This window comes from Trichechus manatus, unplaced genomic scaffold, assembly GCF_000243295.1.
Source record: "Trichechus manatus latirostris isolate Lorelei unplaced genomic scaffold, TriManLat1.0 scaffold00191, whole genome shotgun sequence".
NCBI classification, from domain to species: Eukaryota; Metazoa; Chordata; class Mammalia; order Sirenia; family Trichechidae; genus Trichechus; species Trichechus manatus.
The window spans coordinates 2,200,880-2,220,781 of record NW_004444127.1 but is presented as its reverse complement, the minus strand read 5'-3'; the positions used below and the strand labels follow the sequence as shown (position 1 = coordinate 2,220,781).

Here is a 19,902-nt window from a genome sequence, read left to right as displayed (position 1 = left end):
AAAATCTGAGTTGGGGTTCAAGGGCTATTAGGGGAGGCACAATAATAGCAGCAAGATTTGTTAGCTGATTGCTTAGCAGTAGACTGAAAAACTAAAATGCACACAAAAGAACTTTCTAAAACCTAGCAGTTTTAGGCTTTCATATTAAGGACCTTATTGTGCTTTATATATTAATTGATGGAAACCCTGGTGGCGTAGTGGTTAAGAGCTATGGATGCGAACTGAAAGGTCGGCAGTTCGAATCCACCAGCCGCTCCTTGGAAACCCTATGGTGTAGTTCTACTGTGTCCTATAGAGTTGCTATGAGTCGGAATCGACTGGATGGCAATGGGTTGGTTTGGGTTTTTAATATTAATTGATAGTAATCATGTCTCTAAGTATAAATAGAACTTGACTTTTTTTCCTACTTAAGAAGGCAGATAAGTATATTTTTTTAAAAGATTTTTATCCAATATGACTTAAAATTTTAAAAGTGCTTCATCACCCAAAGGGGGGTGACAGATTTTTGAGTTACATGAAAAATTCACTTGGGGAACAGCTTATTCCCAGATAACCTTTAGGAATCAGCCTTCTAATATTTTTTTATCCTTTGAGTTTTTCTGTCCATGGTGGTTGTTACGTTTGGGCAACAATGATTTTAGAAGTTGGACTAAGTCAAGCAATATTCATTTTTCTTTGTTTTTCATTTGTTTGGGCTTTTGTTTTCCCTAGTAAAGGCATATCTCATTAAGTATTCAGTAGCACTGTCCTTCCCGGAGGAACCCAGATAGGTAGAGTTTCCATTGTTGCCCCCCACTTCCTCACTCTCAAATACTAAGCATCACTGCTCCTCTGAGTACATTCTTCCTCCCCCGCCTTCTTCCTCCAGAGAAGACAGTGGCAAAGTCAAATCTGACACTAGGCTCCTTCTGTGGTAAGAATCAAACCAACAGGCTTGCCAAATCTGTACTTTGCTGTACACAAACAAGCCTGTTTGTATGTGAGCAGCGTCTTTCCAGGCCTTGACTGGGACTCTAGACAACATTTTAAAGAGATGTTTAGCTTTGGAACATCTAGCTTATGTAAATTGCCATTGAAAAGCCCTCATCCCCCAGATTTATTTAAAAGCAAGCACTCTTTCATTTCAAATATTAAATGATAGTTTAATTTTTCTTTTTCTATGAAGAGAAGTATCTCATTAGCCTTATATAGATCACAGAAACTTTTGACCTATTCTGATTGCGATGTTGCTCATTTTTTGTGTGGATTTAAAATCCTGGATATTTGGGGCCAAACCTGGCTAGACGTAGTGAGTTAATATGTAAGACTGATATCTCTTTTTCTCTCTTTATTACCAGAAACTGGTTGCTCAAATGAAGCAGGATCCACAGGTAATACACTATTTTTATTTATTTTATTTTTAAATTAAAATAATGTAAAATAAAATGATAAAATATTAAAATATAGACTATACTTAAGTTTAAAGAACTATCTCATTTCTAACAATTATTTTTACCATGAAGACATTGGTCTTCATGTTTCAAGGGTTTAGAAAAATTCAGTCAGTCTGTTACAATATAGCTATCATTTCATATTTGTTACTGTTATTTTGCTTTTATATTAATTACTTTGAGTGTTTTGAAAACAAATTGAGAGTTAATACTTTTTGTATAGCTTAAATTTCATTTCCATAAGCCCACTTATTCAAAATCAGAGTTATCAAACTTTCTGTAGTTTCAAAATTACTGAAAGTGTCCCAGAACCATTCTTATTTACTCAGAATTTATAGTACAGACATAGTACAGAACATTTAAATATGGAATCCCACTATGTTCAGAGTAAAAATTTTAGATATTTTAAAAAGCATTTTAGAAAATTTAATTTCTGAAAGAACCCTTAAAAAAGAGTATAAAAATACCTTATATAACAATACAGCAAATGCTAACTTTTCTTTAAATTCTACTAGGAGTTTTGACTTAGGTCTTTTATTCTCCATCTCTGAATAGAAATCTCCCTAAAAAATTATCTTGTCTTCGGATGATTATATTTACTGTTCAGGCAGTATCTCTTTTGTAGCCATTTGACAATGGCTCATAAGTGTGAAAAGTACTTACCAAACTTGCTCAGATTTTTCCCTTGTTTTTGTCGGTTCGTAAGCTGTTTACAGAACCCCTAGATTCATAGATGAGTACCCCGAAATGAATATGTAAATAGGTAAATGTATGTATGTATACGTACGTGTGCATGTTTGTGTTTATATATATATATATATGTATATATATCTGTCCCTGTTAGTGCAGATGGTTAAGTGCTCAGTGACTAACTGAAAGGTTGGCAATTCAAACCCACCCCAGGGTACCTTGAAAGAAAGGTCTAGCAGTCTGCTCCTGAAAGGTCATAACCTTAAAAACCCTCTGGAACACAGTTCTGCACTGCGACACATGGGGTTGCCATGAGTCAGAATTGACTCGATGACAACTTTTTTTTTTTTTTTTTTGGTTGCCGTTGATTTGATTCTGACTCATAGCGACCCATAGAACAGAGTAGAACTGCCCCATAGGGTTTCCAAGGAGCAGCTGGTGGATTCAAACTGCCGACCTTTTGGTTAGTAGCTGAGCTCTTAACCATTGCACCACCAGGGCTTTGGTAACTGGTAGTCATACGTGTATGTACATATTTTTTTAAAACATACTATATGTGCCTCATTGTGAGGTGTAAAGTAAGATAAATTCTTGGACTGAAGAATGGTACTGAGGCAGATTAATCTTTGGAAGTGGGCAATAATACTCATTTCTACAGATTCAGAGCCCAGTGATCTTAACTACTGTGTTTTAACATAATCCATTGGCTCTGCATTGGTACCTTGCCCTTACTCCAGTTTGACAGTCCAGCTTCCATGAGGAGCTTTACCTGTTGGATTTTTTTTTTTTTTTTTAATCATTACAATTTAAGTTGAATTTAGGGAACCAAGAGTCAATAGATTTAGATTAGCAGACCCTTTCACATCTAATGTGGCAAACCACATTATTGGCAACTAAAATATTATTAGAAAACTTCAGCATTTCTGATGCCCTGGTAATCATGTAACAGAACAGTCCTGACCCTAAGAGTCTGAGGGGGCAATATGTAGTTGGACAATCTTGTGGGTAATCTCACTTGTTTTTGTCATGTGCTGTGTGCCGTTGAGTTGATTCTGACTCATAGTGTCCTTATAGATCAGAGTAGAACTGCCCTGAAGAGTTTTCTAGGCTGTAATCTTTACGGGAGCAGATTGCCAAGTCTTCTCCCTTGAAGCAGCTGGTGGGTTCAAACCGCCGACCTTTTGGTTAGCAGCCGAGCCCTTAACCATTGCACCAGCAGGGCTCCTTGGTGATCTCATCAGAGAGGCCTTATATCAAATACACTTATAAAAAGGACCAAATGGAGACCCTGGGACCCAGTAAACATGAAACTCGATAGAGGGGAAGTGTGCCCTAATCCTAGCAAAAGACCAGGCGGGGAGAATTGAAAGAATTATATATGAAGCCATCAGGTGAAAGTCATCTGTTGTTGGAGATGGTGTTCAGCCTGCTAATAGGCTGTCCTGCTGCATTAAGCATTTAAAAATTTTGATTTTGGATTTTTTTTTCCCTACTTGAATAAAAGGCAAGCATACTCAGTGTATCTCATCTAAAATAGTATTCTTTTTTTGATTCCTAGAATTTTAGAACTGAGAAAATGTCCTGGTAGTCAGTGTGCTAATGTGAATGATGTAGTGTTAAGGCGGTTGCAGCACTGACAGCTTTTCAAATCTAGGCTAAAATAACAACTGTACTCCACTAAACAAGGGAGAGGCCAAGTGGAGAAAAACCTCTTATCTTTGTTGTTAATACCGTTAAGCATACAGTGTATGCATGCTTATAACCTCCATTTTCCTGCTTTTGTCTGATTAGTGGAGCTTTAGGTTTTCTGTCAACTGATACTTTCTGTAAAGAATAACAATATTTTGGTAGAAAGGTATTACGATGTGAAATCCTAAAATATAAAACTTCTTATAATTTAAAGCAGTTGTAAAGATCCTGAACCTATTCTGGTTGTTGTGGTGGTATGTGCCGTTGTGTCGGTACCAACTCATAGTGACCCTATAGGACAGAGTAGAACTGCCCCATAGGGTTTCCAAGGCTGAAATCTTTACAGGAGCAGATCACCAGGTGTTTTCTTCTGTGGAGCTGCTGGGTTGAGTTTAAACCGCTGACCTTTAGATTAGCAGCGGAGCTGTTAACCACTGCGCCACCAGGGCTCCTTATTCTGGTGTTAGAAGCCTACATTTAGGATCTGTGCATTAGGTGGTGATAGGACTATATGGTTTAAAGCATGGCAGATTTGATTGGCTAAATGCTTAAGGTTGTTTTCATCATTTGTAATACAGTATATATAAAGTCTTCTTGCTACTATTCTGTTAACAAATGAAATATCTTTCTCACAGATATTTTTTCTTTCCAATCAGAATGCTGATTTAAAGAAACAGCTTCATGAACTCCAAGCCAAAATCACAGCTTTGAGTGAGAAACAGGTAGGGGAAGGGGGGGGCATATTTTTGACATTGTGTTCTAAAGATATGTCTGCTCGAGGCATCTAAGAGAACTGCTATTTTTTTCTCATGTGTGAAAATAAGTGTGGGCAGCCAGACTCAGTTTTAATTTTGTTTGAGCTCTGTTTATCTATTTTTATTTTTGGTTGAAATCAGTCTCTAGAGTATCCCATTGGTATATGTTACTGGCAAATACCTAAAAGCAATGTGGCAGTCTGCCGTTAACTGTGTTAATTAAACTCTCGTTTACCCATAGGGGGAAAGGGTAAAGAAAGTGGGAGTATGTAATAGAGATTCTTGTAGCTGCTGTAAGTGCCTTGTTACGTGTTTTAAAAGCTTGAGATGACATTTAACTTATTGTAGAGAGAATGATTGTAAGTAGATTGCTCGAAATGTAGGTCTTCCATTCTGAGTATTGTCACACCTTTATGTTAATCTTTATTAGATAGTGACCTTCAATTATATGAAAAAACGTTTGTGGGACCTTGTTAGACTTATTCTATATAGGGCAAGAGAAGAGCATCTTGCTTTTTTCAAGAACATTTGGAAAGTATTCTTTGAAATTTCCTGTATAATGACTAATTCAGGCATCTCCTGCCACCAGGTGGAGTGTGGCAGTTGAGAGAGCTGTAAGTAAATGTCTATGGTAATGTGGCAGAGCATTTGTTTTTCTTGTTCCTTACCCATCCGTCTCCATCAGGTTATCTTGGAGTAGATAAATGTATGAACCAAAAGGATAAAATGATTTGCAGTTGATAGTTCAAGCTAGTGACATCTTATTGAAGATCTTTTGACTAAATATTTTTCAATAATTGATTTTTAGGTTGTTTTTTAAACTTTATTTAGTGAAATAATAACAATGAGAGCAGTTTATGCCTGGAGATTTCTAATTTTGTTTGTGTTGTTTATTTTGTTTTCATTTAACTAAGTGAAGAAATAAACTTCAATAGCTATGTGGAATAGATTCCCATTATTTCAGAATAGAATGTTTTTTTAAGCTAAGTGCACACCTCCCCCCGCCCCCCCCCCAGTTCTTATGCCTCTGCGCTTCTCCATCTTGTCTTCTCCACAGATAGGAGGTATTTTAGATTAGCAATTGCCAAACTAAAATTGGGAGGGGGTGGGATAGTGGAGAACAATTTGTAAGGAAACATATAAACAGTTTGTTAGTATGTATTGGCTCTGGAAGTGATTCAGGTCTCTAAAGTCAAAATGATGTGTATTACTGAAAGTGTTCTAGCTTTAGAATTCTGTTAGCGCTGAGCCTCCTTATAGTTTCAGGGTTAGTTTGACAAGATGCCAATGAATGAGTCACTTTTGCTGAAAAATTCACGTGTTCCAGCGGGAGAGAAGGTGAGAACTGACTAGTGGAGTGGGGGTTGGGGAGCTGTCTCAAAGTTAAGACAACCTAAGGCAACATTGGGGAAAATGGGGCAGTTTTGGGGGGGGTTTATGTTTATTTGAAATTTTTGTTTGTGAGAACTAATATAAAGATGTGATTTATTTCTGTTGCTTTTTATTATTTATTTATTTTTTCTGCTAGGGACCTCACTTAATAGAAAATTGTACTCATTTATGTTCAGTAAAATTTCATGAAGTAGTAAACTGTAGTTGTCATTTGAACTAAGTTTTAATTTTAGACAGTGGAATTTTTAAAAAATGTGTTTAGCATCAGGGAAACCTGAGGTTTATGAAGTAAAGAAAACTAGAATCAGAAAATGAAATGCAGTCTTGCAGTTTTTATAGTATTTGCTTAACTGTTAAAAAAGCTTTCTTGACGGAAGAGGAGATATATCATTTTTGGGTAGGAGAGTACCAGAAGCAAGTATAGATATAAAGTTCAAAAGATGATTCTTCTTCAGACCTAATTTATTTCCAACATGAAACATTACTATTTAGTTTTAAATAGTTTTATTTTAGAACAACTTCTTAATGCTGCATGCCCAGCTTTTTGTTTTTCCTTCTCTGAAGAGTCACTTCGTGTCTGGCAAAACTTACTGATATTCCTCTACCTTCATAACTGAAATTTGAATTCTGTTACTTACATGACTTATTTTTAAATTTAATTAAAAATTAAATTTGTTGCGAGACAGTTTTAAGATACAGAAAAGTTCAAAGAATAACGTCACGCTCCAGAATTAATAACTATTAACATTTTTTCTCCATTCTTTTTCTGTATGCATTGTTTCTATAATCATACTTTTTCTGTACCTACTTGAAAAATTAATTATGCAAGTAACAGATGGACGGAGCCCTGGTGGCATGGTGGTTAAAGCACTCGACTGCTAACCGAAAGGTCAGCGGTTCAAAACCACCAGAGTCTCTGTGGGAGAAAGATGTGGCAGTCTGCTTCTGTAAAGATTTACAGCCTTGGAAACCCTATGGGGTGGTTTTACTCTGTCTTATAGGGTCGCTATGAGTCAGAATCGACCCAGTAGCAGTGGGTTTGGTTTTTTTGGTAACAGATACACACATTCTCTTATTTTTAAAAATAAAACATTGCCCATAGGCACTTAATAATTCTTACAGTAGGTATTAATTCATATTCATTATTACCACCTCAGTCCTTGATACTTATTCAGTTTTTCTTCCTCAAAATTTGTTGTGAAATGGTTCAGTCCATTTGAGCAGATACGGTCTTCAGCAAACATCCTTCATGGCTAAAACTCAGTAAATTTCATTGAATTCTTGGTTAGAAGGTTCTAGTGCTTTCAAACCGTGATTTCAGATTTCTGAGTAGAAACTTTCCAGGCAGATTTTGAAGTCAGCTTCCTGACCTTTACAGGGTTTCCATTTGTGGTTGACAGTTTTAGCTTAGGAAATCCCCAGACTTGATTGACTAAATAAATTATACGTTATGTAGGCATTAAAAGTCATGTCTTTAAAAACTGTTTTAATGACAGAGGAATGTGCTTATGATAAATGAAAAAGTACACACAACTTTATATGCATTATAATCCCATTTGTGTGTGTGTTACATGTGTGTATATACATAGGCAAGTGAATGTGTATACAAGCCATGTCAGTATAATATGTTGGAAGGTGGTAAGTTTACTGGTGCTTTAGTTTTTCTTTATACTGTATACTACTATATATTTTTTTCTGAATTCTCTACAATGAACGTGTTTCATAAATAAACAAGACATTATTTAAAATTTTTTAATAACTCTTTTTAATAACTCACTAAACTCTTGTCTGTTCCAAGGATAAACCAAACCAAACCATTGCCGTCCAGTCATTTCCGACTCATAGTGAACCCCATAGGACAGAGTAGAACTGCCGCATGGGGTTTCCAAGGAGCAGCAGCTGGTGGATTCCAACTGCCAACCTTTTGATTAGCAGCTGGGCTCTTAACCATTGCGCCACCGGGGCCAGAGATAGTTGGTATTTAAAATCTAATGACATTCTTCTCATGGTATGTGAACCACTCTAATGAGAGAATTCAACTATTTTAACTATTAGTAATGAAGTGTAGAAATGACTCTTAATTTATTAAACAGGATTCATTCTCATTCTGCCCCCCACCCCTCATTTTTGATACGCATATGTAGTCTTTTGCTTGTCAAAATAGAGATTCTGATTTTGAAGCTAATACACCTAGTTGCTTAGGGCTGCTTCCATTCTGATTCATTATAGAAGTGATCTTAAATTTGTTGCTTGTCCCTGTAGTGATTCAGACTTAAGTCATAGTAGTTCAGGTTTCTTACTAAGAGTTAATAATGACAGCCCTGTTTAGAAGTAAGTGTGTGTGTGTGTGTATAATTAAAGAGTTCTAGTATTGGGGAATGCAAAAACAGGTAGGCTGTATTTAGGCTTAGATTTTAAAAAGAAAAATTGGTTTAGCTGTTGCAGAGTTAAATTGTATCTTATAAGCTTGTGTTACAGTAGTTATGAGACGAGTTAGAAGGAAACATGTTGCTATTGTCATTAGCTGCCATTTAGTCACCCTCTGACTCATAGTGACCCCATGCACAATGAGATTGAACCGTTGTGATCCATAGGGTTTTCATTGGCTAATTTTTGGAAGTAGATCTCCAGGCCTTTCTTCTTAGTCTGTCTTAGTCTGGAAACTGGTGAAACCTGTTGAGCATCACAGCAGCATGTAGGCCTCCACCGTCAAATGAATGGCGGCTGTGCTTGAGGTGAATTGGCCAGGAATTGAGCCCAGGTCTCCTGCATGGAAGGTGAGAATTCTGCCACTGAACCAACAATGCCCTCAAAAGAAAACATACGGTACTTTAAAACACTTAGGAGGTGATGAAGCTTAGGAGGGTGATAATAATTTTTGCACTATGTACATGTTTTCATGTTTTAAAACTTAGAATGTTTTGTCTGTAAGTTATTTTTATCAGATGTTTTAATTAGTTTATTAATCTCCTCCTGATAGATCTCCAGTTCTGCACCAATGCGTGAAAAAATGAGCTAATAATTAAATTTTAAAAAACAGTTGCTGTCAAGTCAGTTCCAACTCATGGCAACCCAGTGTGTTTTAAAGTAGAGATATGCTCTGTAGGCTTTTCTATGGCTGATTTTTTTGGAATTAGATTGCCAGGCTTTTCTTCCAAGGCACTTCTGGGTTGACTGAAACTGCCAGCCTTTTATAACGTTTGCTAAATGCATTGTTCTGACTGAAAACTCAAAGACCAATTGGGGGACTTTGATTCTTCTGTTAATTTTCTGTTAGTTTAAAAGATACGAACAGTTTAGTTTTCACGTTGCTTTTATTTGGGTCTATTAATTTTATTTTATATACATAAGAAGAGTAGGCAGAAACCTTGTCCTTGTTGTTAGTTGCCATTGAGTTAGCTCCGACTCCTGTCAGCCTTATGTATAATAGAATGAAACATTGCCTGGTCCTGCTCCATCTTCATGATTATTGGTATGTTTGAGTCCATTGTTGTGGCTATTGTGACAGTCCATTTCATTGAAGGTTTTTCCATTGTTTTTGTTGACCCTGTGCTTTACTAAGCATAGTGTCCTTTTCTAGCCATTAGTCTTTCCTGATGATGTATCCAAAGTAAACAAGCCAAAGTCTTGCCATCCTCTCTTCTAAGGAGCCATTCTGGTTGTATTTCTTCTAGATCTGATTTGTTAGTTCTTCTTGCAGTCCGCAGTGTATTCAATATTGTTCCTCAATGCCACAATTCAAATGCATCTTCTTCTGTCTTCCTTTTTCATTGTCCAGCTTTTGTGTGCATATGAGGTGATAGAAAAGACCATGGCTTGGGTCAGGCGTGTCTTAGTCATCAGAGTGACATCTTTGTTTCTTAAAACCTTAAAGAGGTCTGTTGCAGCAGAATTGCCCAATGCAGTAAATACATTTTTTAATTTCTTGACTGCTTCTTCCATGGACATTGAATGTTGACACAAGTGTAATGAAGTCGATGACAACTCTGGTTTTTTTCTTCATTTATCATAATGATGTTTATTGGTCCAGTTTTGAGGATGTATGTTTTCTTCACATTCAGGTGTAATCCAGTAGAAAGCTGTAGTCTTTGATCTTCATTAGTAAGTGCTTCAAGTCCTCTTTATTTTTGGCAAGCAAGGTTGTGTCATCTGCATATCACAGGTTGGTAATGAGTCTTCCTCCAATCCTGATGCTGCGTTCTTCATATAGTCCAGCTGCTCTGATTATTTGTTCAGTATATAGATTGAGTAAGTAAAGTGAAAGGATACAACCCTGCTGCACACTTTTTCCAATTTTAAATCACACAAGGTCCCCTTGTTCTATTCAAATGACTGCCTCTTGATTCATTTACTGGTTCTGCATGAGCACAATTTAAGTGTTCTGGAAATTCCATTCTTCCTAATGTTATCCATAATTTGTTATGATCCACACATATCCTTTGACTGTGTAGATCATAAGGAGAAACCTTAGGGATTCAGTAATGTCATGATCTTGTTACTTGTGAATAAAGTAATTCAGGTTTAACTTGGAAGAGTGAAAAAAAACTTTGGATTGATTTTAGGTTTTATCCCAGAACACATATGAGTAAACATCTATTATTGAACCCTTATTTTGCTTCTATTATTATCAAGGTCTTCCTATAAAAGGAGAGAGCATGTTGATATTGATGTTCAACGCAAGCTGATGAGGACAAATTACTCTTAGTCTTAAATAAAGATTAATTTTTTAGTTAACATTTAAGTACTCTCAGCCATTACCTGTTTCATATTAGAAGGCAGAAACTTATTAAAAAGGTCATTTTTTAGCTTATGACAATAATCCTTACCCTCAGTTTTCTAATTTATGACAATAATCCTTACCTCAAGAAACTTACATTTTAAAAGAACCTCTAATATAACTTATTTTTAGTCAACTGGGATCAAGCAGATGAAAAATATTTTTTCCTTTGTCTGGGTTTGGAATTGTAGTCAAGATGAGAGAGAAAAGGAGCATAGGGTATATATTTCTGGGGAGAAGAAGGTCAGTGATAAAGGCTTGAAGGAGCAGTAGGAATGGAGGAGAGGACTCTGTAGAACTTTGGTAGGATAAATGTCTTCCTCTACAGCAGTCTGATTTGTATGAAATACGTTGATAGGGATAGGAGATGTCACTGATTTCATGGATTGAGCATAAATTGCAAATGAAATTGCCCTTCCGTTCTTGCTTCTAGCTTGTTTGGTGGTCTTAAAGAGACTTCTATATAGCTTTTCATCTGTGAAAAGAAGAAAAAATTCCTTGAGTATTAAAATATTCCAATGTCTGTTTACAGGTTTGTTCAAATTATTATTTTTATAATAATTCACATTCTGTTAAAATGAACTTTCCTTATCTTACAATATTTATTTGTGTTTTTTTCTTAATTTTAAAAGTAATATAAATTTGGGTAAAAATACGGAAAATACAAAAAAATGTAAATTTTAAAAATCCATAATTCCCCCACTCAGAGATAGACACTGTTAAATTTTGGTGTATACTGAAACCACTGTTACCTCTCATCTGAAATTTATCAAAATAGCTGGATTCCTTGCTTTGCCTACCTCCCTACTTTGCTGTGCATTTTCCATATAGTGATCTTTTGAGCATGTGATAGCTGATCATATCAATACCCTGCTTAAACAACCTTTGATGGCTTTCTATCATATTAAACATAAAATTCAAAATTATTAATATGACCTACAAGGTCTTATGTCGTATGGTCCCTGCCTACTGCATTCCTGTCTAAAGCTATTTACCTCCTATGTTCCAGGAACATGCCAAGTTCTGTCTTCTCAGAGCCATTGCATCTTTGATTTCCCCTTCCTAGGACATTTTGCTGCCCCACCTCCCTTAACTTGGAGCTCACTGGGTCAAACTTCAAGTCACAGCTTACTCCTCAGAGGAGCTATCCCTCAAACCCCTTCCTCCAGCCAAAATCTACTCTTTCTTTTATGATCTAATATTGAACTCATTTTTCCTTCATAGCTATGTCAACTAGAATTAGGTTCATCTGTGAATGGCTTGAAAACTTGAAAATGACTTAAACAAGGTAGAATTTTATTTCCTTGTGTTAAAGTTCTATAGGTGATCTGGGGCTGGTAATAGTGGTTCCACAGTGTCAAACCCAGGCCCCTCCTATTCTGTTGCTCTACCATTCTCAGCATGAAGCTTCCACATCATAGTCCAAAATAACTTCTCCATCTGGTAAAAAGAGGAAAAGCAAAGAAGAGCAAGCCTTTTATTTTTAAGGATGCTTACTGGAAGCTGCATATTCTTTTTCCAGTTAGATCCCATTGGCCAGTGCTAAGTCACATGGTCCCAACTAGGAGCAAGGAATGCTGGGAAATGTAGTCTGCTTGTGGTGACCGTGGCCAGATAAAATTCAGGGATTCTACTACTGAGTAGGAAGGAGGAAATAAGTACTGTGGATAACTAGCAGTGTGTGCTACAATAGCTTATATATCTATTTACATGAGTAGTATTATTTTTTTATTTATTTTTTATTGTACTTCAGGTGAAGGCTTACAGAACAAATAGTTTCTCATGAAACAGAAGTACACATGTTGTTTTATGACATTAGTTAACGACCCCACAACATATCAATCCTGTAACTTCTCAACCTTTTTTTTTTTTTGATGAAAATACACATAGCCAAAGATACACCGTTTCAAAAATTTCTACATGCACAGTTCAGTGACTTTGACTACGCTCTTCAAATTGTGCTGTTATTCTATTTATATGAGTATTATTTTTTAAATATCTTTTTAAAATAATCTGTCTTCTCACTGGACTATTAGTTTTAAGAAGTCAGGAACCATATTTGTTTTGTTTACTTCTGTATTCTTAGTATATGGTATTTAGCATAGTAGAGTATTTAGCACAGAAGAGGCGTTCGTCTTTCTTAAATGAATTAATTTATCCACCTGATCTTTTTTCTCTTACAGATAATTGCTTTTTTCTTAAGAACAGTACATCTTGCTTTTTAAACTTAATGTATTATGAACATCTTCCTACATTTTTTAGTGTTTTGTGAAACCATGATTTTTAATAGTTTCAAATATTTAGTTGTCCATCTATATCATAATTCATCTGTTCCTCTATTATTTGATGATAGGTTGTTTCCAGGTTTTTGCTATGATAAATAATCTTTTATATGAATCTGTGTTCCTCTCTGAATGCCTTGGGATATAATCCTAAGTTTGAGATTACTGGGTGTATTGGTCAGTTATTGCCATAGCAACTGTGTGTAACAAACCAGTGTTTTGTTGAGTAGCTTACAATAGTTAAGCATTTATTCTCATGCTAGGTATATAGGTCACCTATGGTTCTCCTGATATAGTCTGGCCATCCACCTCTGTTTCAGTTTGTGAGTTAGCTGGGCTTGACTCCAGGCTGCAGGTTGGGTTAGATCTGATCTAAATGTGCTTGTTCTGGGATCTAGCATGAAGGAACAGCAGCCACCTGGGGCATACTCATTTCATGGCTTATTACCAGAGTGCCAGAAGCAGGCTAGACTACCAAAACACATTTTAAGCCTCTGCTGGCATCAAATTGGTTAACATCTCCCTAGCCGTAACAAGTCATGTGGCCAAACTACAAGGTTGCATGGCAGGAGACATGGATGTATAACTATACTATAGCAGAGGATGTAAAGAATTGAAAACAATAGTCCATCTACCACACTTGGTCAAATGGTATTAAAAAAACTTTTACTACATTTAAAAGAAAAGTTCTACTACGTTTTTCCAAATAACCTCTATAAAAGGCTATTAGATTAACAGCATATGTGAGAACAGCTAATTTTCCCCAGGAGATACCCTGGGGAGGGGAGGACTTTGCTAATTTTGAAGATGAATTGACATGTGTTTGATGTTTATCTGGAGTGTATTTTTTATAGAATTCACCATTTGTCAATGGTACAAATACTCCATGGTATTCCATAGAATCACCTTTTGGTTTTAGGTTTTGGTTTTCTTTGACCTCTTTTTCTGTTTTTCTTGTTCCTTTTTAGAGAGATCGACCACTTTGTAGTCTTTGGTCTTTGCTACTAGTTTACTTTTCAGACTCTCTTTATTCTTTACAGATTGCCTAACCTAGTACCTGATGAAATACTTATCTGGGTTTAATAAATAGTTGCCATATATGGAACCTGAGTTCTCAATTTTAAATTTGAACATATTTTAATAAAATAAATTTTGAAGACTTTTCTGTCTCTGCTGTAACGAGTTCTGTTTCTGGTGCATAGAACATCATTTAAGCTGACTAGGTAACTTGACCAATGGACTGGGTAGGTGTCGGGAGACACCTGGAGTTTGATTCTACTCCTAACTCTGTAACAGACTTGTTGATAGATCTGAGTTAGTAAATACTTTGTTTTCTTGTTTATGGAATGTTTGGATAATGCCTTTTAGGGGTTAACAAACTTGTAACGGATAATGCCTTTTAGGAGTTAATGACCTTCTATCTATTGAATGTACTTTTTTTTTGAAGGTGAGTTCTATTTAAATAGAAATTGGTGGTTTTAGTCATGGTGGTTAATTTCATCTCATATGTAACAGCATTTTCATCTCACGTAAAATATTACTTTTCTAAAGAGCTTAGAACATTTCATATTTAACTCAGTTCCAAGTGCATCATTGTTATCTATAAACCAAGACTTAGCTATGGTCATATAATTAATCAGTATCAGAATCAAGGCTAAAAATTGATCACTGTACTCTTTGTTCAGTTTTACTTCGTAAACTGTATTCTTAAATTATTCTGTGGACCTTTGTCTACCATATATTTTTTGAAATAGGACATTAGGCACAATAATTGCATGCCTTTAGGCCTCATTGCCTTGGAGTCAAGTAAGTAAATTAGTTCCTGTAGTCTAATATTGGTAACCTAATACATGACTGTATCCAGACTTTGATACCAGTAACCGTAGAATGTTGCCTACCCTCATTCACAACCAGAAGAATGGGATTGGCATATCACGTTAGAGCCTAGAATTGTTATTCTCTTACAGATCCCTGAATTATAATGAGAATCTATCCAAAGCTTAGGAATTCCCTAGAATTTAGTGTAGTTAATCTCTCCTGTGCAATGTTTATGTGAAACCATTGGTCCAGTTGTTTGTTGAGTTTCCTGCCACTTGTGTACATAAGATATCAGCTCCTTCTGCTTTGTATCAAATACAGAAAATGTAATGTTTCAAATTTCTCCTGGTGAAATCCAGTTGACTTACATTCAGCTAAGATGAATGAAGGGCTGAAGATACTGGCCAAGAATATGAAGATTATGAAGAAATTAAATTATATTTGAATGGGAATCTTCTTTTAATGATGAACCCCTCTGGTAAATTATGGACGTCCTTGGCCACCTTACTAAACTACTAGCTTCTTGAAAGCATAATGAATATATTAAAAAAAAACATTTACTTGTGCCGCGTTTTCCGAACAGAACCCTAAATCCACCCCCCTTCAAATTCTACTCCTCTTTCTTTCCTATTTTGGTTAATGATAATAGTTAATGACACCATTCATCAGGTGGCCAAGCAGAAACCTGGAAGTCATCATAGACTTCTTTCTTATCTCTCATCCATAGTTGCAAAGTCCTGTTTTTTCAACCTCCTCACTATTGCTCATACCCTTCCACTCTATTTTCTCAGCATCTCCCTGCACCAGGTCCCTATCTCTTATAATCCAACCTTCCACTGCTATCAAGGTGATCTTCTAAAATACAACCCTTGTAGATCGCTTTCCTTCTTAAGATCCTCTGGGTCGCCCCTTCCCTTACACTCTAGTAAAAAAATCTAAACTCTTTTCCATGGCTTATAAAACCCCTCATTATCTCACACATGCCTGCCTCTTAATTGAAGCATATATATCTTGTCCTCCAGACTTGACAAATACTTAGAGTTTCTTGGTTATGCTGTATCGTTTCTTCAAGCTGGGATTTTATTTTTTATCTTTTTTGCTTAATGTAAACCTAGGGTCACCTTCTCCCCTTTGATCCAGCAGGTCCATTTACAGGACAATATAATACAGAACTAGCCACACAAGAAAATTTGAAAACCACTGTGAATAAATTAGGGTACATTAGCAAGCAATATGTGTTAAGCTATGTATGCATATTATGGAATAGTATGTAGCTGTTAAAAAAAAATGAGGTGCTTAACTGAATGGGAAGTGAAAAAAACAAATGGTAAAACAGATGTACAGGACAATTCAATATTTGTTTAAAATATACAATATTAAAAAACTATGCGTATATGCATTCCTAGTCATTTATAATTGGAGATACATGGGGAAAAGCCTAGAATTATCTTGAATTATATGCACCAAGCTTTTCACAGTGATTACTACTGAGAAACAGGTTTCAAGAGAAGTGACCAGGTGACACTTTTAAATTTATATGTTCATTTACTATTTGAATTTATTTTTTATAAGGAACAAGTTGATTATGTTAGTTTTGAAGTATAAAATACATACAGAAATGTTCACATATATACACACGTATGTTTTGGAAGGACCCCTGGTAGTGTAATGGTTAAACACTCGGCTGCTAACCTAAAGGTCAGCAGTTCTAACCTTCAAGCTGCTCCTTGCGAGAAAAGACCTGGTGATCTGCTCCTGTAAAAATTATAGCCTAGGAAATTCTGTGGGGCAGTTCTACTCTGTCATATAGGGTTGCTGTTAGTCAGAATCAACTTGACGGCATACAACAATAACAGGTATGTATTACTTATATATACACACATGCACACACACATATATGGCTCAGTACATTTTTACAAACTGAAACACTCATTTAACTATACCTGTATTTGAAATCATATAGGGCATACTATTTTCTGTCTAGCTTATGCTGTTCAACATTGTGTTTATGAGATGACTTATATTTCTTTTGAATAAAAAATTCTAAATCACTAAAAAGAAAAAAAAAGTCTATCTCTTCTAGATTGTGAAGCCCTAGTAACTGTGTTCCCTTCAGTGCATACCCAGTGCTTCACATACAGTGGGGCTTAGAGAACAATTATTGAAAGCAGTGAGTTCTAGTCCTGGCTGTGCCATTTACTGATAGACCTTGTGTGTATGGAATTTCTCTGAACTGGTTTCCTCATCCATAATATACAAAATTATAATTGTATCGGTTCAAATGCCTTTAGATATATGTAACAGAAAGCCCAATGAAAAGTGGCTAAAACGATAAGTGATTTTATTATTAGTTCACATAACAAGTTGCCCACTTCAGCAGCTGAGCAACATCATCAGGACCCACGTTCTGTTCATCTTTCTGCTCTGCCACCCTTAGTGTGTTGGCATGCATTTCTCGTGATCACAGGATGGCTGCTACAGCTCCAGGCTTTACATCCTCACACACTAACGTTCTGGGGCAAAAAAAGGACCAATTCTTCTTAAATGTCTCTTAAGAGTAAGGAAAACCTTAATGAGAAACCCCTCAACAGACTTTGCATTTCATTGACCAGTTTTTCACATGCCCATGCCTAAAGTAGGCACTGGCAGGAAGAGTGGGGTCCAAGACTGATTTATATCCTGGAGCTGGGAATTCGCCTCTGAAGCATTTGGAAGCTAGATACCTAAACAAAATTTTTTTTTTTTGGTTGGCAAGGAAGCAGCAGAAGGGATAGAGAATAAATGTTGCAAGGCCATCAGCAGTGTCTGCCTCCATGTGTACCACTTTTCTCTAGTAATGTAAATTAAATACAGTGCATGTCTGAAGATGTGTAGTGTGAAAATACTATAAAGTTATAATACATCATCAGCTCTTATTACTGGTTTTGTGGATTATTTTAGAAAAGTCTCCCATTGCCACCCTAGCTTATTAGCAGCCTGCTTTAGGAAACGGAATGAATGCAAAAATAACTTTGCTATTAGCCAAAGCAAATACATTATTAGAAAATAATGTAATTTATGAAGAGCTGTAAGTTATTTTTGTATTTTTCTGATTTTTAAGAATTACCTAGAAGCTATCATTATCATCATTGTTACTTAATATTCCATTCTTTTGAAACAAAGCAGTCTTGATGTCTCTTATTAATAATGCCTTCATGCCTTACTTGGGAAAACAGGGTTTACCAAAACCCAGTGACATTTACTAATTTGTTTTTTAAAATGTTAAACACTATAAATGACAGGCCAAATCACATACTCCTTCATTTCTTTTTCCCATCAGATTAGGGTGATAGAACCAGGTGGGAAGAAGAAATTGACCCTTGAGCTAGTGTCTTCATACAGTAGCTGATTAGCTGAGAGGCTGCCCTACAAAATTATCGTTACAGAAGACATACTTCCCAAAGTTGATTTACTCCAAATTCAGGAAGCAAGTGTTTGTGTGATTCAGCAGGGTTTGCCTAACCTCTCTCAGACTGGCTCTATCTAAAAATGACAAAATGATTATTAGTTTCTGTTGGTTAAACTCTGAACATTTCTTTGCTCTGAAAAATGAGGTCCTAGAAATCCTCAACATGTTTGTCATCTTTTCTCTATTCCCACCTCCATCACCTTTTAAAAAACCTCTCCCCCTTCATTGCTAAAACAAATTATCTCTCTTTGACTAGGAACAGTAAAGTTCTGAATTTGATTATCCTTATGAGGTGTGAATGGTTGTTACTAATCTGGTTTTAGCTAGGGCTTCTATCATCTAATGTAGTAATTGGGGAAAAAAATTTAACACCACCTTTCATATGGAGTCAAGAAGCACAGATGAACTTTTCCTGAAAAGTATTGCCTGAAGGAAAAGAATTTAGTGAAACTGGGGAGTGTGCTGATCTAAAGAACTTGAAAGTTGTCTTTCTGAGTATGTGATTTCATTTGTTAGAAATCCTAGAAGTTTGTCGTGAATTTGAGACACATTTACATAAGATTTTTGAGTTAATCCACCACTGCCTTTTAGTTAAGAATGAGGTAGCAGGCTTACCTTTTTTTTAAAAAAACATATAGCATTTGGTAATCCACCTTTTTCATGTAATGTTTGTTTGATTTTTTTTTTTTTTTTAATCTGGAGTGAAATCTCCCAGACTGTTATTCACACCTGAAACCCTCAAGTAAAGTCAAGGTAGCAAAAGTAACAGTTGGACACCATTTATAAACATCTGTCATAAAAACTTTTGAGGACACACACTTCCTACTCTGATTTCTGTTTGTTCTGTGACGCAAGTTGAAGAAACAGTATTTACGAGTTACCAGAAGTGCTGCTGCTGAGCTTCATCTGCTGTTAATATCGATAAGATTTTATCCTCTTTTCTACATTGAACTCTTTTTAAATTTCCAGTATCCCTTTTCCACAACTTCCCTTCCCCTTTTTTACTTGTGTAATTATTTTCCTTAGGTATATTGCGTTTTGTAGCCATCACTTCAGCTTACCCTTCTAACGAGAAATTCGTTAGTTCTCCAAAGATGAGAAGGTTGGCATGATTCACTAGAATAAAGATCAGCAAACTACGGCCTACATCTGTGCCAAATCTGATCCACTACCTGTTTGGTAAATAAAATTTTATTGGAACACAGCCACACGCTTATCTATGGCTGCTTTCATGCTACAACTGCAGAGTTGAGTAGTTGGGATACAGACAGTACGGCCATAAAGCTGAAACTATTTACTGTCTGACCCTTTATAGAAAAAAATTGTCAACCTTTACTCTAGAGAAATTTAACCAGAGAGACACTTGACTCAGAGATATTAAGCACAATAAAACAATATAGGGCATAAGTGAGTGCCACACTGAAAACAGGGTGTATATTGAATAATGAGGGAGGCCCTTACACATACCAGCCCCACAGTTTTCAATTCATTTTTGGTGCCTCATTTTTTTAAAGCTACTTTTCCCTCTCTCTTTCTCCTCTCCCCTCTCTTCCCCCTTCCTACCTCTATTTTATAGATGTGTTAAGGCATAATTAATGTAAAATAAACTACAGACATTTAA

At 36.0% G+C, this 19,902-nt stretch overlaps 1 protein-coding gene across 1 annotated transcript in view; it reads left to right on the top strand.

The window, feature by feature from the left end:
- PHF21A (PHD finger protein 21A) overlaps positions 1-19,902 on the top strand; it is a 165,067-nt gene that overhangs the window by 14,185 nt on the left and 130,980 nt on the right. The window contains exons 5-6 of the mRNA XM_023741815.1: positions 1,338-1,370; positions 4,466-4,531. Coding sequence (XP_023597583.1) covers positions 1,338-1,370; positions 4,466-4,531 — 99 coding nt within the window. The remainder of the gene's footprint in view (positions 1-1,337; positions 1,371-4,465; positions 4,532-19,902) is intronic.